The following is a 23387-nucleotide window of genomic DNA, read 5'->3' as shown; positions in this document are numbered from 1 at the left end:
AACCTTCTTCAACCATAACCCCTTTGGGCAGCACACACATACGTTGAAATATATGTCTTTAATTTGTGTCTTGTGCAGTGAGATTTGTCTTCTGCTCGCCTCACTCACCCACTTGAATGCTTTTCTGTGTAGTCAAACCTGTTCTGTGTCAGAAGTTACTAGATGATGCATAGGTCTTTATATGCCTTAAGCAGTTGTACCTGTTGTACTCTATGTGCACGCTTACTAACCTCGGCTTTGTGTTGTTGCATGTATACACAAGAACACAGCAGCCGGCAGCGGCAATACCTGACGTCTTTGGACAATGAGGAGGAGGAAGGCTATCCCTTCCGAAATGATAGTTCTAAGCACCATAATGCCTCAGATTACAGGCGAGGGCACAGAAGCTCTGAGAGGGACCATAGCTCAAAAAACCCAGAAGATCATCCTGGAAGAATGATCCCCAACCGGGTCTCCTTTGGCCAAGTCTATTATGACAGTAACAACTCTAAAAATTCCAAAACGCCAGACGTTTGGAAGGAGCCCAGCCGTAAAGATCAGCAAGTGCAGTTTTCTTACAGGAATCATAAAAGTTCCTCAGAAAGAAGTCCGTGTCATCCTAGTAGCTCAGAGGGAACTTCTAGTCATGAGCGTGACATGGGTCGAAAAGAGGAGAAAGTAAGAGGTCATCGAGATAAACATTGCAGGCATCACTCTGACCGATGCAGACGCTCCAGCTCAGACAGTGATGACTGCCCAGAACATTGTGCTAGGGATAAGAGGAGTCGACGCTCACAGTGGAACCAAAACCATGATCTTCGCCACCATCGACCATCTAACAAGCCTTCATGTAGGATACCAAGTCACGTTCTGAGCACAGGTATAATGGTACTTTCGGTGGTCCTATATAATCACTAGGAATTAGGGAGGCAGTACATCCATATCATAATTTTTGGCTTGCAACACAGTGCATGTTGTGTGTGTGATTTGATTGTGATTGATTCATGTGGAGAGTCTTTGTGCAATAGAAGCAACTTCATAGCTGCTATGGTATCAACTATGGGGCCCAGTAGTTCCCACCACTTCTGGTAAACTGAAGGCGAAGGACAATAACTTGTAACTGGAAGATGGAAGACCCCTTTATATGGAGGCGATAGCAGGGATAAAAATTAGTGTGCAAGGAAGATATTGTCGAGCACTAAGAGACTGAGGAAGTAGCATGAGAAACAAGGAACAGGGATGTGGTAGAAAATACACTTGAAAGTTTTTTTTTTTTTTTGTACTCTTAGGATGCCCATATGTTATATAGAAATATAATCAAATGACTGATGATTCAGACTAAGTGTCTAATTTGACGTTTTGGGCGCAAACAATGTTTCTCAACTGTGAGGGATGAACTTGGCAAAGCATCTGTCATATTGATCCTCAGACGCAATGGGTATTTCCTGCCCATTACCAGGCAGCTGATAAGATTTTCTAGTAAAGTGAGACAGAAAGCTTGTTAGGATGATACAAGAGAATACCAGGGGGTTTCTAAGTTTTTCTATCTGCCAAAATAGTTTGTCTACACGGATGTGTATGTGGCATTATTGTTTATAGGTGTCTCCATTGGACAGCTGTCTGGTGGACTGAAATGTTTTGTAATTATTTTTTTTTGTTATCTTTGGTCTGTTATTTTTGTAATAGCAATGACTTCATATGTGCATCATTTGCAGGATTGTTTTAATTCCTTTTTGGGTTTTGTTTTGCAAACTCCTTACAATATAAATTCCATGAAATTGAGCAGTGGAATTTCCAGAGAAAACAGCAAGTACTGAAATATATCCAAAATAGAAGGGATTTTGTGAGTCTCATTGTACGTTGTTTGCTTGAGATAAATCCAGCTTGACCGCTTTAATATAACCTGTGTCTACACTATGGAAAGTGCCAACATACCAAACATTAGCCTTGTGTGTTATTGACTTGTCATTGGCTAATACAACATTACATGAGTCAGAATTGTCTTATGAACGTGATGGCATGTTAGAGAGTTGTCAAAGATAGTAATTCTAGATGGGAGTCTGACTGGAGCCTGCCGGGCATATCTTTCAACTTATAGGGCACACTGGTGGGTTCCTACATCAAGAAAAGTGAAGTGGTTTGTTATTGATTCCACACATGTATCTGAAGTAGTTTCAAAGTTAAAAAAAAATTTCCCCAAGACCTGTCAAAGTCTGGTTATGCAAAACTTTGATGTGTGTGTCAAACTTGATATTTTATGGGACTTAAACTACTTATGAAAGCACACCAGAAGTATTTGAGTTATTCAGAACAGTCAGCCGTATAGAGGTGTAGACATTCCTTTGCTTGGACAATATATACTTTATTAGATTCAGTATGGTGCAAACATAGCAACGTTTTGGGTCCTTAATGTGTGGTCCCTTTTTCAAGCACCTCAATCAGGGTTAGTGGCTGCCACATGGCTGACTTGAATAACTCAAACACTTCTGATGGGCTGTCATAAATAGTTTATGTTCTGAAGGATCCTGAGGTGGAGAGTGATCCCCCAAAAGACTTGCACCCAGCAAAATCCCTAATTCACTTACATGAATGTTGTGGCCACAGTAATTATACAATTGATATATCATGGGACTGTCATGTGGTCTCTTGGTCTTCTTCTTAGACTCCAAGACCTCTTTAATACATCATCATATTGTTGTCTAGGCCCTATACCCAACAGGTCTTTATCAGGTAGTGTGAGTTATGTCTCATTGTCCACTCCCTTCTAGTTTCTAATGGTGCACCGTGAAATGTATACGCATTAAGATATACCCTGAACGGTGTCGCATCAGGTTCCAGTAGTTTTAGTGGTCTTCAGAGACATAAAAATGCCAGAATCCTTGATAAACTCCATTATATTTCACTGTGATCAACTGGATCAATCCACTCATGGCTCAGTTACGTACCAAGTCCCTGACCATGGCGTGAACAGAGTTCTTTTAAAAATGGCATAAATTGATCTCTGCCATGCTGAATTCGTACACTATGTTTCCACCACCTGTCTCATAGCCAATAGAAAGTTTTCTGTTAGGGTACTTTCACCCTTGCGGCAGAGTGATCCCGCAAACAGTTCAGTTGCCGGAACTGCCTGCCGGATCCGTCAAAACGTATGCCAACTCATGTCATTTGTAAGACTAATCAGGATCCTGATCCGTCTTACAAATGCATTGAAATACTGGATCCGTCTTTCCGGTGTCATCCGGAAAAACATATCTGGCATAAAAAAAATTCACATAATCTTTCGGTCTGGAAGAACGGATCCAGCATTCCGGTATTTTGAATGCCGGATCCGGCACTAATACATTCCTATGGAAAAAAAATGCCGGATTTCAGGCAAGTGTTCCGTTTTTTTGGCCGGAGATAAAACCGTAGCATATTGCGGTATTATTTCTGTCCAGACTAGTCAAAAGGACTGAACTGAAGACATCCTGATGCATCCTGAACGGATTTCTCCCCATTCAGAATGCATAGGGATAAAACTGATCAGTTCTTTTCCGGTATAGAGCCCCTAGGACGGAACTCGGCGACGGAAAGGAAAAACGCAAGTGTGAATGTACCCTTACCAATTAGTTGACTTTTGTCTGTTGTGGGTGAATATTTGCTACGTTAGTGCTAAGGGTTAGGGAGAGTTTTGTCATGGAAATATTCTAAGAGATTTCCCTTTAGGAGAAATGATGTATGACAATTGCCATTTCCAGAAAGTCAGCTCTTTGTCAGTGAATTACACTCATATAATCCCATATGCGGTCCAGGTTGTAGAAAGTGTGGTTGAAAAACTTTCCTGACATCTATGTGCTTATATGTTGATTGATTATGTGCCGTTTTAATCTAATTAGAACATCCCATAGAAGACTGTTAAGGTCTTAACATCAAGGCAATATAATTTTGTTGTAGTGGGTGGCAATGACCAGTTAATTTATGTTCTATATATATCTGAAGACAATGCTGTTTGTAAAGCAGTGTAATAATATGAAGAGGGGAACTGAAATTAATTGGAGGTCACAGACTTCTGTTGGAAACAATATTCCACCAGTAGCATAGAGTTTTTAAGAGATGAATGTGCCAGTCCTGTGTAAAATCATGAAAATGACCCCTGATCACATACACTGCCATATGGACATCGTGGGGAGATGAGAAAACTCCTTTAAACCCAACGTAGTTAATTGCATAACTGCGCGACTACATTACTTTGACTTGCCTAACTAGTATCTCCCAGAACCCAGTAGTTTTTATACTGATGCTATTCTGTTTTTTTGGCAAGGTGAAGAAACCAGGCCAACCTATGGTATAGAACCACTTGACAGGAAGATGGCAGAACTTCATGTCCAAAGCTCTGACCAGCTCGTAAAGGATGAAGAGTTAGCTCGCCGGCTTCAGGAAGAAGAGGAGAAACGAATCGTAAGTTCAACAGTTCCTGTATATTGAGAAGGTTGATGGGGAGACCAAATTAGATAGATAGTTTGATTTGTTCTTAATGTATTTCTTCTACAGGCCAAGCTGAAACGTCATGACCAAAATGAGGACTTCCGAGCAGCTCAGGTTGCACAAGATGAAGTAAGATTAAGATAACTGGCTCTATATAGCAACTAGATACATCTTATACCCAGAGGTGTAACTATAGAGGGTGAAGACTAGAGACTGCAGTCACACCTGGGCCCTGGTATGGCCTACTGGGCACCCTCTACCACATAGGACAACAGTACCATAAATGGCACGTGGTTGGTGGGGCCCAGGAGCCTTAAAGGGAATCTGTCATCAACTTTATGCTGCCCATACTAACGGCAGTATAAAGTAGAGACAGGTGAGTTTCAGCAATCTGTCATTTAAAAGTTAAAAGTAAGTTGTTACCGAGAACCAACATCACAATCATTGCGGACTGGGCCTGGAAAAGAGTCACGGCCACCTGAGAAGAGTCATGGTTATTCATGAATTCCGGCTCTCCCTGCCCACCTGCTGATGACTGGTCTTCTACCTAGTTTTCTACCTTTCTCTCTAGGAGAGAACTGCCAGTCATCAGCAGATGGGCGAGAGTGCAGGAGATTATGTATAACCAGGACTCTTCTCAGGTAGATTTGACTCTTTTCAAGGCCTGGGCTGCAATGATTATGATGCTGGTTCTCAGCAACCACTTACTTGTAGCTCATAGGTGACACACCGCTGACATCAGCATTTCTGTCACTATTTTATGGTGCCCTCAGTGCGGTCAGCATAAAGTTGATGACAGGTTCCCTTTTAAGTTACACCTCTGCATGAAGTACAATACCACAATAAATGTATCATTTTTATTACTGCAACTGATGAACTAAATGCAACTGTCCTGTCAACAGTCGTACCCTACGTGATTTAGCGCTTTCCTCTAGGCCTGTTCAGAAGTTACTTTCTAGCCCTGACCTTGGGGTTCTTGTTAGATATACTTTATTATTAAGAGCGCCCTTCATTCCATAGCGCTGTACATATGATAAGGGGTGCACATACATAATACAGACAATTGCACTAATCATAAACAAGATGAGTTACAAACTGGTACAGAAGGAGAGAGGGCACTGCCTGTGAGGGCTTACAATCTACATGGTATGGGAGAAGGACACAGTAGGTGCGGGTTAAGTTGGTCATGGCGGTATAGAGGCAGCAGGGTCACTGATTGGAGGCTTGTCTGAAGAGGTGGGTTTTCAGGTTTCTTTTGAAGGATTCCACTGTAGGGGGGAGTCTGATATGTTGGGGTAGCGAGTTCCAGAGTGTGGGGATGTGCGGGAGAAATCTTGGAGCCGATTGTGGGAAGAGGCAATAAGAGGAGAGGAGCGAAGGAGGTCTTGTGAGGATCGGAGAGTGCGTGCGTGTGGGGGTGTATCAGGAAAGCAGCTCAGAGATGTAGGGAGGGGACAGGTTATGGACAGCCTTGTATGTATTTGTTAGTACTTTGAAGTGAATTTGTTTGGCAATGGGGAGCCAGTGAAGGGATTGGCAGAGGGGAGAGGCAGAGGAGTAATAGGGTGAAAGGTGGATTAGTCGGGCAGCAGAGTTGAGGATAGATTGGAGGGGTGCGAGAGTGCTAGATGGAAGGCCACAGAGGAGAATGTTGCAGTAGTCTAGGCGGGAGATAATACCTGCCCCATGTACAAGCATTTTCGCAGATTCAAAGTTAAGGAAAGCACGGATGCGGGAGATGTTTTTGAGTTGGAGGCGGCAGGTGGTGGAAAGGGCTTGGATGTGCGGTCAGAAGGAAAGGGCAGAATCCAAGGTCACTCCAAGGCAGCGGGCTTTGTTGACTGGGGAGAGTGTGCAGCCATTGATCATGATAGATAGGTCTGTTGGGGGGGTTGAACAAGATGGGGAAAGATTATGAATTCTGTCTTATCCATGTTAAGTTTAAGAAAGCGAGAGGCGAAGAAGGATGATATAGAAGATAGACATTGTGGGATTCTTGATAGTAAGGTGGTGATGTCTGGACCAGAGAGGTAGATTTGTGTGTCGTCAGCGTAGGAGTGATACTGAAAGCCATGGGACTCTATGAGCTGTCCCAGGCCAAAAGTGTAGATAGAGAAGAGCAGGGGTCCTAGGACAGAGCCTTGCGGGACACCAACAGAGAGGGAATGAGACGAGGAGGTGGTGCGGGAGTAGGAGACGCTAAGCATCCGGTCTGTGAGGTATGATGTGATCCAGGAGAGGGCCAGGTCAGTGATGCCAAGAGATGAGAGAGTTTGCAACAGAAGGGAGTGGTCAACATATCTTTTGTTTGAAGTATTTGGCTTCCATAGTAATAGCGCTAGAAGCCAAGGTGGACCTGTAATAACTTCTGATGGATTTTGGGGCACAGCATGTAATGGGACTGTCATATATTCTTATGATGATTCCCTGTATTTCTCGTCGGTGGCTGACATTACTAATGACACCATCTTTTTATGTGCAGCAACTCATCCTTTTGCTTATCTGTCCTCAACTCACTGCAGGAAATAGCCAAGTACATTCAGCAGCAGGAGCTGAGAGCTCACAGGAGATCTGAGGAGCTGGACCTGCCCGGAGACAGCGATGATGATGGAAGTGTTTGTAGCTTTACTGACAGGAGGAGCATAGGGATAAAGGCAAGTACACCAGACTTAAAGGGGAATTATATCTAAAATACATTGTATACAGTGGGTATACAAAAGTTGGGGCACGCCTGGACAAAATTAGTTACTGCCAACAGTTAAGCAAGTTGAGATGAAATGATCTCCAAAAGGCATAAAGTTAAAGATGACACATTCCCTTTATATTTTAAGCAAAAACTAAAATAAAATAAAAAATTCATCTGTTACATTTTCAAAATAACCCAAAGGGCCCAAAACAAACATTTGGACACGCATGGTTATTACCTAGTAGCACCCCCTTTGGTAAGTATCACAGCTTGTAAACGCTTTTTGTAGCCAGCCAAGAATCTTTCAATTCTTGTTTGAAGGATTTGCATCCATTCTTCTTTGCAAAAGTATTTCAGTTCTGAGATTCTTGGACCGTCTTGCATGCACTGCTCTTTTGAGGTCTGTACACAGAGGGCATGGTCAAAACTTCAGCGTTCACCTTTTGTGGTAGTCTGTGGTGGATTTTGAGGTGTGTTTAGGATCATTATACATTTGTAGAAGCTATCCTTTTTTCAACTTCAACTTTTTTACAGTTGGTGTTATGTTTTCTGGAATTTCATTGAATCCATTCTTTCCCCTGTTAATGGAATGTTCCTTGTGCCACTGGCTACAACACAACCCATGTTGTGTTGATCCGCTCCCACGCTTAATGGTTGGAGAGGTGTTCTTTTCATGAAATTCTGTGCCAGTTTTTCTCCATACATACCTCTGCTGATTGTGACCAAAGGGTCAGTTCACACAGTTTTTTTGCACGGATTTTGGAGTGTTTCGCCTCAAAACAGCCTCCCATTCATTTCAATGGGAAGCAGCACTTGCTTTTTTTTCACACATGTTAAAAAAAGAAGCAGCATGTCCTATTTTCGGGGCAGAATTTGCACTGATTTTCCCATTCAAATTAATGGGAAGTAGAAAAAAACGTGCCATTTGAGATGTGCATATGTGTGTTTCTTTCGGGTGTAAACACGCCCAAGGAACCCATCAGAGAATGCTTGTGGGAAAAGTAGTATAGAATTTAATAAAGTAAAGATCTGCCTAAAAAAAAAGTGTAAAAATTTGAGGCGTAAAAATCTGCTTGGATTCAATGCTGATTATTTACACTTGCCTTTTAAAAATCAGCCGTGTAAACTGTCCCAAAGAGTACTATTTTAACCTTATCAGCCAACAGGACTTGTTTCCAAAATACATCGGGCTTGTTTAGATGTTTTTACTTCTGACGCTGAATTTTGTGGTGAGGATGCAGGAGAGGTTTTCTTCTATGACTGTTCATTGAAGGCCATGAAAAATGGACCACAACTCAAGAGTCTGCTAAATCTTCCTGAAGGTCTTTTACAGTAAAGTGGGGATTGTCCTTTGCCCTTCCAGCAATCTTATGAGCAGCTGTCTCTGTCACTTTTCTTAGTCTTCCAGACATTCTCTTGACCTCCCCTGTTCTTGTTAACTGCTATTGCAATTTAAACTGCGGAAATGGCAACCTGAAACTACCTCAAAAAGGCACAAGCTGAAGATTTTACCATGGCCCTGACAGTCCCCTGATCTGAACATCATTGAAAATCTATGGATAGACCTCAAAAGTGCATGCAAGACGGCCCAGGAATCTCACAGAACTGGAAGACTTTTGCTAGGAAGAATGGATGAAAATAACTCACACAAAAATTGAAAGATGCTTGACTGGCTACAAAATGTGTTTACAAGCTGTGATACTAACCATCCAGGATGCCCACATTTTTGCTTTGAGGCCTCTTCCTTTTTTGTTATTTTGAAAATGTAAAAGATGAAAATAAAAAAAAGTTTTTGCTTAAAATACTAATGGAATGTGTAATCTTTAACTGTATGTCTTTTGGAGATGATTCAATCTGTTCACAGTGTGGGGTAGATATGGTAAACAGGCGCAGTACAGAGGCAAAATACAAGTTGTTAACTCAAAACGTCAGTGTTTATTCACACAATGGAAAGTTCATATAGCACAAGTCACCTTGCTGGCAATTCTGCCTCCAGTAGTCCACAGCAGGCTTTAGGGTGCCTGTTTCCCCAGTGTGCGGCTCTCAGCCCTCCAGCACGGCACAAAGCCTCAGATTCCCCAAAACAGAGACATCTCTGCTGAGCCCAGTTGCCTATTTAAGGACAGCCAGGTGTTGCCAAAACTCGGACGGGCACTTAAACTGCGGTCCGGTATTTAACCTCACCTGGCTGGAAACCAGCCCAGCCGCTCATGCTGGGAGGAAAATACCTTCCTTGCCAGACACAACCCCTCACTTTGTCACAATAGTAACAGTAATTTTGACTGTGGGTGTCCAGACTGGTGCATACCACTGTAAATTAGTAACCTAGTGTCCACAGCCGGTTGAAGAAAACCTCTATTTATTGCTGCCACGTTCTGAACAGATATGAAATTGACCCATAGGGAACTTAATTTTAATGCTATTGAGTCTACATGGGGTGTGAATACTTCTGGCCAGCCGGTCAGTTGCTGGGTAACTGCTGGAAATAGCGTTTTCCTTTTAAACCAGATTGTATTGTATTTGTGATCTAGCTGATGACATGTTAGTTTTCTGTGTAACCAGCCATGTAGATGCGAAAATGCTGTCCTTAAAGGGGCGTTCTATGACTAATGCTTGTTGTGCATATAGGTCCCATAGAGTAAAGCTCAAGGATCCCAGCTACAGATTACAGACACTATACAATCCTATGGGAGAGATTGATCATGAGGGGAATTTTTAAAGTCCGTTTTGCAGCAGCATGCACTGCTGTAATTTGTGCCAAATGTATCAACTGTCCGGGAATAAATTTGATGCAAAAGATTTATCCAGGGCTAAGCTGTTGATAACCTTTCCTAATATTGGATCTTTAGAGGTCCAACGCCTGCCCCCATACTGATCAGCTGTTACCTGCAGCCATAATTCCAGCATGTAAACTGTGTACCGAACCGGAAGAACACAGCTCCATACACTGCGAATTGGACTATTGACTTGAATAGGCGTTGAGCCTCTGTACTTGAGAATGCCCTATACAGTGTACAGAGCTGTGGGGTTCTGGCTTCGTACACTGTTCACTTCCTGGGACTGCAGCTGCAGGTTACAGCTGATCAGTGAGGGTACCCGGTGTTGGATCCCACCGATCTGATAATGATGATACTATACCTGTGATGGCTAACGTCCGTCACTCCAGATTGGATAAAACTACAACTCCCAAGATGCACACTTGCCTGGCTGTTCTCAGAACTCCATAGAAATGAATGGAACATGCTGGGAGTCGTATGCTTCACCACAGCTGGAGGATAGCCATCACTGTACTATACTATGGAAAAAACTCTTTACGTCCATCACTTCTGTCTTGAGATGTTAGTAACACCCCTTTACAAGAGTAAGATTATTTTCTGGTTTAAATCAGCTCGACAGGCTAACCATGCCGGGTTTCCAACTCTCTTTTAAAAACTGGTGTGAGTGGTGTAAATACTGTATGTTACAAATTTTTTAACTTTTGAAATCAGATTTCTAGAGTACAGGGTTTGATAAATTTCCCCTATGTGACTACACAGATCTCCCTAGTCGCTCATCATCCAGTGGTGTGGAGTATGTTTGATGCAGTTAATCCAGTAGTGATCATGGTGGGCTCAGTGGCTTTTGGGAGGGTCTCTGTTTCCTGGCGCTGCGTCTTTCAGAGGCTATATACTGTCTATGATATGATGCACTGGCCAGTGGTATAAAAATACCTCAATATTTCCTCATTTGCATTTATTTCTAGCCTCGTCATTGCGCACATTTACTTCCCTTACCAGAAGAAGCCGCCACTGTTTTCTCAGCAGCCTTTATCTTCAGGGGCAGAGTTGTTGTGAAGAACTCTGCTGTGGTTACATTACTGAATGGCCACATTGCTGAGCGGAGATAGGCAGCTAGTTGTGACTCTGCAAAGCTGCACACATGCCTGCTTATTAATATTTCTTGCATTTATTTTATTTTATATTTTTTAGGTTTTTATCCTTACAATGAATCTAACTAATATTCTAAACATGAGGGTCACCTCAACATTGATGAGAATTGGAGATCCATATGTTGTCCTTTTTTTTTTTTTTTTTTTTTTTTTTTTTTTTTTACATTTTTAATTTCCCCCCTAAGGTTGTATATATTACGTTTAGCTGTTTCTTGGAAAGCTGGATGGTAAGCAACACGGCCACAGTTACCACTGCCACAGGAATAGCTTTCCCCAAATCCTGAATTGTAATGGCTGGTATAATTCCCTTATAATAAGCCAATAAGACTTGTCCCTGCACAGTCTGACATAGTCCAGTCAGTGCTTGACCATATTACACTATGTAGGGGCACCAGGGCCGTCTTTAATATTGATTGGACCCTAGGCAAGAATTTACTTGGGCCCCCTGGATCCCGCCTTCCTACACCCTAGCATGCAATCTCACCCTCCACCACAACACACACACAAAAAAATAATCCACACATCTGGTAGAGTAGTAAACTTATATAATGATGAGTGGCCACTAGAGGAGTTCCTTGGCAGTAATTTTTTTCAGTGCTTACATTAAAAAGCTTGCAGAGGCTTTCTATAGACACCAGAACTACTACGTTTAGCTGTTGTGGTTCTGGTGACTATAGTGTCCCTTAATATAGAGGGGGGGGGGGGGAGAATCAGCACCAAAGTATCAAATAAAATGGCTGTATCATTATTCAAAAAAATTAAAAAAGCACAACTTCTGAAACAAATATATAGTATTTAGCAGATTTTTACAATGTGCAGATAGTACTGTACTACTAACCCCTCCATCCACCCCTACATACAGGGTAATATAGCGCCACATACCTCTTACATCCAGTGACGTCTCTTTGATGTAGATGTTCTTTTCTCATCTTCTCCTTTCAGACCTTCAGACCAGACCACCATTTTTCAGCCATTTCTCGTCTCTGCAGTTTGACGAACAAAATTTTAGTTTACTACTTTTCCATCATCCTCCCATCCTCTGGACAAATCATCCTACCACCCCCGATACTGTGCCGCTGTGCTCCCCAATACTATACTGCAGAAACAGATAAACCCCCTGATAATAGTAGTACCATGCAAATATTGCCCTTCAATAATTATTGGCACACAGTGCCCTAAAATAACTGCGCCTAGTAAATAGTGCCCCTAACACTAATAGTGTAAACATAACGTCCCCCAAAATTAATTGTGGTAAGCTGATACTGTGCCAAGGTGCCCCCACAGTAATAGTGCTCCCTTATGTCCCACCAATAGGAATAATTCTTTGCTAGAGCACACATGGTAGTAATAATGCTCCTAGAGTGCCCCCAACATGTCTCCACTGTGCCCCAGAAGTAATAATGCTCCCTTAGTGCCCATACTAGTAATCATGTTTCCCATAGACCCCCAGTAGTAATAAAGCCATCATATTGCCCCCCAGTAGTAGTAATAATCCTTATAATGTGCCAGTATAAAATACCCCTATATAGTGCCCCCGTAAATGCCCCATAGTGCTCCTCTCCTTCTTCCTAGTGCCCCCCTATAAGTTACCAGTATAAAATGCCCCATATGTAGTGCCCCAGTAGATGCCCTCAGTGTCCCCCATAATTTGCAAGTATAAAATACACCTTCTTAGTGCTCCCCCATAGATGAGCCCATAGTACTCCTCTCTCCCCTTCCCCATAGTACCCACCATAATGTGCCCCAGTATAAAATATCCCTATACGGAGCCCCCTCATATAAAATACCCCTCCTTTGTGGCCTCAGTAGATGCCCCCAATAATGTGCCAGTAAGAAGTGCCCCCATAGTGCCACCCAATAATGTGCCAGTAAGAAGTGCCCCCATAGTGCCACCCAATAATGTGCCAGTAAAAAGTGCCACCAATAATGTGCCAGTAAGATGTGCGCCCATAGATGCCCCCCAATCATGTGCCAGTAACAAGGGTGCCCCATAGATGCCCTTCAATCATGTGCCAGTAACAAGGGTGCCCCCATAGATGCCCCCCCATCATGTGCCAGTAGTAGTACCATATAAAAAAATAAACACTTATACTTACCTCCATAAGGCTGGCAGTGATGTAATGCAGGCCTCTTCCGGCCCTGTGTCCCGCGCTGTACGGCTCAGGAGGCGTGATGACATCATCGCGCCGCCTGCACTGGCCTCTGATAGGCTGCAAGCCTAGTGCCTGCAGCCTATCAGAGGAACGAAGAAGGGACACACCTCTCCCTCCCCTGCCCCACAGCACAGCCATCTGTATTGCTGTCCTGAGGACGGCGATACAGATGACTATGGAGATGAGCGCTTCCATAATGGAAGCGCTCATCTCCGTGTGCCCTGCCACCGCCTCCGACGTCACCAGTGGCCAGCTGGGCTCAAGAGGCAGTTGCTTTGGGCCCCCCAAGAGCAACTGGGCCTGGGGCAGCTGTCCTTTTTGCGTTAAAGACGGCCCTGAGGGGCACACCCTATTGACAAGGGTAACTCTTAGTTATTTATACATTTCCAGGAAGAACAACAACTTAACGGGGTATTCTCATCTTAGACATTGGAGGCATATCCTAGCTCAGGGCAGGTCCCACCTCTCAGACCTGTACCTATCTCCAGAATGGGACCCCCAAAGGGAGTGGAAAGAGGTCACGCATTCATTTCTGTGTGACTGTAGAAAATAGCCAAGTGCTGGTTTATCTCCGGCAGTCCTGTAGAAGCAAATGAAGCGGTGGCTGCACTTATTTCATGAACCATACCAAATTCTTTATGTACTTGCACACAGTTCAGACCTGTAGCTGTAATTGCCCGCCTCTTGGCAGCATTTGTAGTCACTGTGTCACATGATCTTACTGGTATTCGCATCCCATGTGAATGTTGCGTGATAAGTCACTTGTGCCAAAGGGTGGCAAGTTGGTGAGCTGGATGATATATTTGCAGAGAACCCACCCCTAGTTTGCATTGACTCCAACTACAACATGTAACGATGTGCCCACTAAATGGTGCCAACAGCAAACATACCAATTCCATGTCTGCCTGTGAATCTGCTATTGAATATATAATTAAGCAAAATTTGTTTCCACTGTCTTAGAACGATGTGCCTTCTTCTAACCAAGGACCACTGGACTCTGAGGGCCTAGCATCACCAACTGAGTGTCGCACACCTGAGAAAATGGAATTTTCAGCATTGGAAGGAACTCTTGACCAGACTAAGTACATGATCAGTTGTACCATACTCTCTCTAGTTCTAGTTTACGGTGACATTTACTCCAGGATGTGCAGGAGACTTCTGGTCTGAGGTCTGCCCTTATTTCAGGAGACCACTAGATAATCCGATAGAGAAGGACAAATAGTGCTTATGGGTTCTGTTAAAATATAGCCTCTGCTCCTGAAGACTTGCCCAAAAATGTTGAGTCACTTGGTAAATACATTTCATTACTTGTCCTGAGTTACATTGTTGTATTATGCTCCAGAGCTGCATTTACAGTTCTGCATGCTTTAGAGCTGAACTTATTCCAGCATTCAGTGTTGGACAGGATAAGTCCTAAATGTCAGACTCTCGGACACACCCTTTTAAGTACCTGGATCCATTAGGCATGATGAAGATTGATTTTCCAACTTTGGATTTAAATAAATGTAAATAAATAGTGCTTCAATTCATTGACAGAAAGCTGTGATCTTGGTGACAAGTTGAAACACAATTTGGCAGCTTTACTATTGCAAGCGCAAGCTGTGCTGCATTTATTGTGTGTCTTAGACATAGTTTTTGATTTCCTTGCCTCACCCAAGGAACGGGCATAGCTTTCTGGCAGAGGGTGTTGCTAAAGATTGTGCCAAGATTGTGCCATGATATTGCGCAACATTCTTAAACTTAGGCCTCATGCACACGGACGTTTTTTTTCACGGTCCGCAAAACGGGGTTCCGTTGGTCCGTGATCCGTGACCGTTTTTCCGTCCGTGGGTCTTCCTTGATTTTTGGAGGATCCACGGACATGAAAAAAAAGTCATTTTGGTGTCCGCCTGGCCGTGCGGAGCCAAACGGATCCGTCCTGAATTACAATGCAAGTCAATGGGGACGGATCCGTTTGATGTTGACACAATATGGTGCCATTTCAAACGGATCCGTCCCCATTGACTTTCAATGTAAAGTCTGGAGTTCTGTTATACCATCGGATTGGAGTTTTCTCCAATCCGATGGTATATTTTAACTTGTAGCGTCCCCATCACCATGGGAACGCCTCTATGTTAGAATATACTGTCGGATATGAGCTACATCGTGAAACTCATTTCCGACAGTATATTCTAACACAGAGGCGTTCCCATGGTGATGGAGACGCTTCAGGTTAGAATATACAAAAAAACTGTGTACATGACTGCCTCCCTGCCAGGCAGCAGGGGGCAGACCCCCCCCCCCTGTTTTTAACTCATTGGTGGCCAGTGGGCCCCCCCTCCCCTGTTGTTAACTCGTTGGTGGCCAGTGTGCGCACCCCCCTCCCTCCCTCCCTCTATTGTTTTAATACATTGGGGCCAGTGTGCGTGCGCCCCCCAACCCCCCCTCCCTCCCTCCCTCTCTTGTTTTAATACATTGGGGCCAGTGTGCGCGCGCCCCCCCAACCCCCCTCCCTCCCTCTATTGTTTTAATACATTGGGGCCAGTGTGCGCGCGCCCCCCCAACCCCCCCTCCCTCCCTCTATTGTTTTAATACATTGGGGCCAGTGTGCGCAAGCCCCCACCCCCCTCCCTCCCCCCATTGTAATCATCATCGGTGGCAGCGGAGTAGAAGATTTTCATACTTACCTGGCTGCTGGCTGCTGCGATGTCTGCGTCCGGCCGGGAGCTCCTCCTACTGGTAAGTGACAGCAATGCGCCGCACAGACCTGTCACTTACCAGTAGGAGGAGCTCCCGGCCGGACGCAGACATCGCAGCAGCCAGCAGCCAGGTAAGTATGAAAATCTTCTACTCCGCTGCCACCGATGATGATTACAATAGAGGGAGGGGGGGGGGGGGGGGGGGGTTGGGGGGGGGTGCGCACACTGGCCCCAATGTATTAAAACAATAGAGGGAGGGAGGGGGGGTTGGGGGGGCGCGCGCACACTGGCCCCAATGTATTAAAACAATAGAGGGAGGGAGGGGGGGTTGGGGGGCGCGCGCACACTGGCCCCAATGTATTAAAACAATAGAGGGAGGGAGGGAGGGGGGTGCGCACACTGTGCCACCAACAGTTAACAACAGGGGAGGGGGGGCCGCACAATGATATTCAAACTGGGGAGGGGGGGGGGTCTGCCCCCTGCTGCCTGGCAGCCCTGATCTCTTACAGGGGGATATGATGGGGTTAATTGTACTATCATATCCCCCTGTAAGAGATCGGGTGCTGCCAAGCAGCAGGGGGCAGTCTTGTACACAGTTTGTAGTGTATTCTAACTAGAAGCGTCCCATCACCATGGGAACGCCTCTGTGTTAGAATATACTGTCGGATCTGAGTTTTCACGAAGTGAAAACTCAGCTCTGAAAAAGCTTTTATGCAGACGGATCTTCGGATCCGTCTGTATGAAACTAACCTACGGCCACGGATCACGGACACGGATGCCAATCTTGTGTGCATCCGTGTTCTTTCACGGACCCATTGACTTGAATGGGTCCGTGAACCGTTGGCCGTGAAAAAAATAGGACAGGTCATATTTTTTTCACGGCCAGGAAACACGGCTCACGGATGCGGCTGCCAAACGGTGCATTTTCCGATTTTTCCACGGACCCATTGAAAGTCAATGGGTCCGTGAAAAAAAACGGAAAACGGCACAACGGCCACGGATGCACACAACGGTCGTGTGCATGAGGCCTTAGACTAGAGCAGGGATCAGCAACTAGCACTCCAGCTGCTGTGAAACTACAACTCCATGCATGCAAACATGCTTGGCTGTTCTTCTTACTTCCATAGAAGTGAATGAAGCATTCTGGGAGTTGTAGTTTCTGAACACCTGGAGTGCCGGAGCTTGCTGATCCCTGGACTAGAGAGTCAAAGTGTCAGATTTATCATCCAGCATCAGCCATTGTGATGAATCTGGAACATTTTGAGACTGACGTCAGTTTGTCTGAATCTTACACAGTGCAGTAGTCAATGTAAACTTGTGTAATGACTGTAGTTTATTTGTGATTGGATCACGTTGGGTGTAGTGGTCGTATTTCAGTGCTGACTCTGTTTCCTGTTTTCCCCATCTCTGACGTCTGTTATCTCCTCTCATCATCTTAGATCTGCTGCTGCTGCTTCTTCTTCTTTTTCCATTGGTGACTGATTTGCTTTAGTATCTTCTGTACCACGCAGCATTGCTTACTGTCTTTTCATCAAGTTCTAAAAATAACGGTGATGTAGACGCACATGTTGTAGGCTGTGTTCCCCAAATCACTCAGAGTGACGCTGTGGTAGTCATCAAAGACGTGAGACGCTTAAGATTTCTGCCCAGATTTTTCATAAATTGTACATCTGCATGGACTGAAACTCAAGGAAAATATCAATCATTATGCTTGTGGTCAGGGTCGGACTGTCCCACAGGGGTACAGGGGAATCCTCCGGTGGGCCCCTGAGCAAGCTGGGCCCCTAGTATCCCACCCCCTGCTCAAGTGGTACATAAAACATTAGATTTACTGCACTACATACATATATTCAACGTGCAGCACCTCAACCAGCCGATGTTCATATAAAAAAACTTGTTACATTATTTATTATATTTGAATGTATCCGTACGGTGGGCCCCCAAAATAAATTTTACTGTTGGGCCTCAGGTACCCCAGTCCGACACTGCAGGTGGTTACAACTTGGCAAATATTAGCTGAGCAGTCATAAAGAAATGGGGCATGTCCTTATGTTAAATGGGCAGACTTGTAATGCAGAGGACTTGAAAAGCTAGGTGACAGCCTCAAAGTGATCTGTACTGCATGTTGCTTGTCTCCAAAAATCTGGCAACTAAAATTTAATGTTGATAAGTGCAAGATAATGCACCTGGGACGTAAAAACCCAAGAGCAGAATATAAAATCAGTGATACAGTCCTAACCTCAGTATCTGAGGAAAGGGATTTAGGGGTCATTATTTCAGAAGACTTAAAGGTAGGCAGACAATGTCATAGAGCAGCCTGAAATGCTAGCAAAATGCTTGGGTGTATAGGGAGAAGCATTAACAGTAGAAAGAGGGAGGTGCTCATGCCGCTCTACAGAGCACTAGTGAGACCTCATTTGGAGTATTGTGCTCAGTACTGGAGACCATATCTCCAGAAGGATATAGATACTCTAGAGAGAGTTCAGAGAAGACCTACTAAACTGGTACATGGATTGCAGGATAAAACTTACCAGGAAAGATTAAAGGACCTTAACATGTATAGCTTGGAAGAAAGACGAAACACAGGGGATATTTTAGAAACTTTTAAATACATAAAGGGAATCAACAAGGTAAAAGAGGAGAGAATAGTGAGAGAGTAGTGGATGCATGGAATAGCCTTCCTGCAGAAGTGGTAGCTGCAAATACAGTGAAGGAGTTTAAGCATGCATGGGATAGGCATAAGGCCAACCTTCATATAAGATAGGGCCAGGGGCTACCCATAGTATTCAGTATATTGGGCAGACTAGATGGGCCAAATGGTTCTTATCTGCAGACACATTCTATGTTTCTCTCTCTTTCCAGGCCCTCATCTGTTAGCTGGAGTAAGATTCTTTCTCTCTCGGCTGGACCCAGCACAGCCCTGCATTTCACAGACAGCAGATTGATTTCAATGAAAACTTTGTAATGCTTTGTGTCACCTGTGGCGGCGCTGCAGGGGAATCGAACACTTGTCAGGTTCCCACCTAGATTTCAGTTGGCTTCTGGTGTTCTCTCTTTTTGCAGTTGGTCTTCTCTAACAAAAAGGGATTCTACAAAGCAGTGACCCCCTTTCATTATTATTAATAATTCCACAGATTAGTTTTCTTACCACTATTTAGACTAGACGAATTAATTGCATATTCGTTGTATGCAGTACATAATAATTTTTATTTTAAATGTCATTTTATTTTTTTTATTTTTATTTATGCCACCTTAACTTTGAGATGATTTTTGTTTTGTAGACTTTGTTCACCCAGGAACATTGCCGAAGAACTTGATCCCACATTCAAGAAGGAGTCCCAGTCTGAAGTGTTTGCTGTTTGCCCACAAGGTACCACCAGCCTTATGCTTCCCACTCTGCAATTTCACATAGGAGCAACCAACGATCATAGTATTAGGCAAAAGTGATTGAAATACTTCCATCTGTCCATTAGTTTTTGCTCACCCACCTGACACATGTATGTTAATAACAAGTACTGGACAGACAGAACATAGTATGACTGTGGTAGAAGGAGTAAATGAAGAGATTGAGCTGCTCTCACCTGCTGCACCTGTGGTGAGCACGGTACCAGCCTGGACACAGCCGTAGCAGCAAATCAACAAAAAGAGAAAATCCGGCTGTTGAACAACAGGAGACACTTTATTTAGCGGTAAAACTTCCAATCCTCATAGGCAAGGGTATAGTCAAACGCGTTTCAGACCTTCGTGTATCAGTCCTTAATCATGATTAAGGACTGATACACGAAGGTCCGAAGCGCGTTGACTATACTCTTGCCTATGAGGATTGGAAGTTTTACCGCTAAATAAAGTGTCTCCTGTTGTTCAACAGCCGGATTTTCTCTTTTTGTTGATAGTATGACTCTGGGATCAGACAACACAGGGCATGTTTGTAGTCTGTTGCCATGGAGGGCTTGATTGCAGTCTGTTGCCATGGAGGGCTTGATTGCAGTCTGTAACTATGGAGGGCTTGATTGCAGTCTGTTGCCATGGAGGGCTTGATTGCAGTCTGTTGCCATGGAGGGCTTGATTGCAGTCTGTTGCCATGGAGGGCTTGATTGCAGTCTGTTGCCATGGAGGGCTTGATTGCAGTCTGTTGCCATGGAGGGCTTGATTGCAGTCTGTTGCCATGGAGGGCTTGATTGCAGTCTGTTGCCATGGAGGTTCTTGAGTCACTTGTTAACCTCCCTAACCTCCCGCTTCCTTTCTTGTGTGGCTCTTAGTACAGGTAGTATTTTGGAAAACACTCGTTTTTGAGGTCCTTGCCCTGAGCTTATGACCTAAATCCCTAAAATAATTTTTAAGGATGCTCCAACTACCTCTAACTTTCTCATTGGTTCCGATATGGACATGTTGTCTTTAAAAGTGTCATTTTAGTCTAGTCACTACACTGCTTCTTATAATTCCAGAATTTCCAGTATCAACTCTCTCAACTCAGACCCAGCCTGTCCCTGTCGACGGATTCTATGACTTCATGGATGATGGCACTGAACCAATATTTATACCACCAACTAAGCGGCAGCCGGAGAAATTGGGACGCAGTAAACCCAAAGACAAGAAGGAGGGATGCAAGCAGCAGTGACCTGTGTTCTCCAGTCGTATTATAATTTGTAGCAGTCATCTTCTTGCCAAACGTTTTGTGTTCAGTGTCAACTCATCATTGTGGACGATCTTCAACGTGCGTCAACACAAGTGGTATTAACTCATTCAGGGATGAAGACGATAATCTGATTTTCTCGCATTCAGGTGCCTTAGGCATTTTTTTGACTCTAGAGAATGGCTGTTTTAATAATATAGAGCTGAACGTCCCGGTTCGGCAATGGAAAAGCACATTTTAGTAACCTATTGTCCAGTCTATTAGAACAATATTAGCTGTGTGCTGTTGAATCTGCGTATGACAAGCATCGTGGCTTATTCATCTAACTCATTGACTACGTGGATTTTTTTTTTTATTATTATTTTTTTTGCCCGTTGAACTGAAATGAAAATAATATAAATTCTGAAATTGTATTAATCTACAGAGGTGACTTTCAACTCCTTACAACTACTAATCTAATTAATTATTATTTGCAGTTATTCCCATATCGATTTCACTAGTTTGCTTGTTTTATTAATTTTTACTTTTTTTTATCTTTTTCTTTAGTTTTACTTACTGTACACACGTTAAGTGTTTATCAAACTTTGTATTGTGGCAAAATGCAGTGTTTGATAGAAGTCAAATATTTTTTTAAAGATTTTTGCACTGATGATTTTTTTTGTTCTTTTTAATTTCAATAATAATTTCTGGTGCTTTTTGTGTATAGATCCCAAATGCCTTTAGAATTTTACTTTAAAGGATTTTTTTTATATATAAATATATATATGAAATACAAGAAGTATTATTTGCATTTTCAGTTGGTCTGATTCATTTTACAAAACAGGAAGCACTATTGGAATTAAAGGGGAGCGTTGCCCAAAATCTGTCCTGTTTTGGTTAAGGTTCTAGCCTTTAGATAAGTAACTAGCTCACCTCCACATGTGGATGCACGGACATGCAGGAAACACAATGCAAGCAGATAAAGGGAGGAATCCAGCGTCCATTAAAACTTGGGAACTTTATTGAAAATAGCATCAAATCCATTAAAGAAATTATAGTATCACTGACGCATTTCAACCTATGAAAAAGTCTTAGTCATAGCATAAAAATACATTAAAATAATCAGGGGTTAAAATACATGGAAAAAAAATGTTTCCTGAAGATGTGATTACCTAATCACAATTGGCTTCAAGAGATGCAAACATTATAGCAAAGATTACAACAAATTAAATCTGAAGAATAAAGAAAGGAACAAATGATTTTAATAATGCAAAATGAAATCTGATTTACAATATAAACCCATAGGAGCACATGTTTTCAGAATAGACATCCAAAAAGTTTCTGGAGTAAACTATTAAATAGTTTTTGTTGGTAATCACCTCTTTTGATGGGGCACAAAACGTTCTCAATAACCTGATGAACTCCTATCATGTACATGTGACACATGGAAAGAGACTACAGAAATATGTCTATAATATTGGAATCCGTGCATATTGCATTGCTGTGCATTAACGCAAGAGGAGAAAGTCTTAGTTGTGTGAATAACATTACAAGAAATACACTTATTAGGATCATATTTATAAGTACCCTTTTGTGAGAGCCAGGACTTACAAGAGGAATCTTGCATATGAAACAAGTAACGTAGTACATAAGGCCGAAAAAAGACATTTGTCCATCCAGTTCGGCCTGTCATCCTGCAAGTTGATCCAGAGGAAGGCAAAAAAACAAGCCGGGGGATAACAATTGTCCCAGTGTTGGAGCTGATTTAGGCTGGGGTCACATCTGCGCTGTGAACTCCAGAAAGCGACTAGATCCCATTACAGTGAATGGGGATCCGGTAGTACACGGTGGTATTTGGCTATGCCGCACACTGTGAACTCCAGCAGTCTGTTCCTCCGCCAAAACAGACTGCCGGAGTTCACAGTGTCCGGCACAGCCAGATACCACCGCGTACTACCGGGTCCCCATTCACTGTAATGGGATCTAGTAGCTTTCCAGAATATATGCTGGCTTTCGGCCAAACTGAAAAATGCTGCTTATATTATTTTTTTTGTCTGGCTGAAAGCATGTACACCACATACAGTGACCAGATCACAGTGCCAGACTTCACAACGCAGATGTGAACCCGGCATTAGCCTCACATTTGTATCCCGAAGTCAATACACATGAGAATTGTGGTTCTTGATGTAACATAGGGACATGCTTCTTTATGAAGTTACAAATAGAAGAGAAACTATATGTGGTAGAGAAAACAGCTGGTGTGGATTGAGTGACATCATTGGTATCATTTTGTATAATGGGGTCAATCGTATCAGCTCGATTTTTGCCTTCAACTCTGTTTATGAAAAGAGAGTGGAAGAATAATTACATTGGGCTCTAATAAGTTCGCCAATTGTAATACTTTTTACTGTATGTAGGGGGTGGCACGATGTGGCCTGTAAGATGGTAGTGCGAGCAGTTTACTTTGATGCACATCAGTATGTAGACAGCTGGCTGAAAATTGACCTAACAATGAGAGATCAAGGAACTGTGTCTTGGAAGGATGTTATGTGAAAGAGACGTAAGTTAATATACTTAGAATTAAAATAAGGCTGAACTGCAGACAGAGTCATTACATTGGCAATCCTGATAGGAAGCAGATCGGCAATGTAACGGCCATACCAGGCAGAACATCCCACATATGGATTAGATCACAGAAAATATACAACCCCCTATTCTAAAAAAAAAAAAAAAAAGTGGGGTGCTGTGTAAAATGTAAAGAAATATAAATCAAAGCAGAATGCAATGATTTTAAAATCTTATAAACCTACATTTTATTCACAATAAAGCATAGCACGTATCACATGTTTTACCATTTCATGAAAAAATTTACCCTTTTAGATCTTCA

At 43.2% G+C, this 23387-nt stretch overlaps 1 protein-coding gene across 2 annotated transcripts in view; it reads left to right on the top strand.

Annotated features, from left to right (window-relative positions):
* The window catches only part of LOC122928721 (coiled-coil domain-containing protein 50-like), a 95258-nt gene extending 73887 nt beyond the window's left edge, over nucleotides 1-21371 (top strand). For both annotated transcript variants that reach the window (XM_044281864.1, XM_044281865.1), the window contains exons 7-13: nucleotides 263-859; nucleotides 4280-4416; nucleotides 4510-4572; nucleotides 6966-7097; nucleotides 14171-14292; nucleotides 19170-19258; nucleotides 20334-21371. In XM_044281864.1, the coding sequence (XP_044137799.1) occupies nucleotides 263-859; nucleotides 4280-4416; nucleotides 4510-4572; nucleotides 6966-7097; nucleotides 14171-14292; nucleotides 19170-19258; nucleotides 20334-20506 (1313 nt within the window). In that variant the 3' untranslated portion in view covers nucleotides 20507-21371. The remainder of the gene's footprint in view (nucleotides 1-262; nucleotides 860-4279; nucleotides 4417-4509; nucleotides 4573-6965; nucleotides 7098-14170; nucleotides 14293-19169; nucleotides 19259-20333) is intronic.
* The last annotated feature ends 2016 nt before the right edge of the window (nucleotides 21372-23387 follow it).

The sequence above is a fragment of the Bufo gargarizans genome, chromosome 2 (assembly GCF_014858855.1).
Source record: "Bufo gargarizans isolate SCDJY-AF-19 chromosome 2, ASM1485885v1, whole genome shotgun sequence".
NCBI classification, from domain to species: Eukaryota; Metazoa; Chordata; class Amphibia; order Anura; family Bufonidae; genus Bufo; species Bufo gargarizans.
The sequence above is the reverse complement of the archived record's forward strand: the minus strand, read 5'-3'. Positions and strand labels throughout refer to the sequence as shown.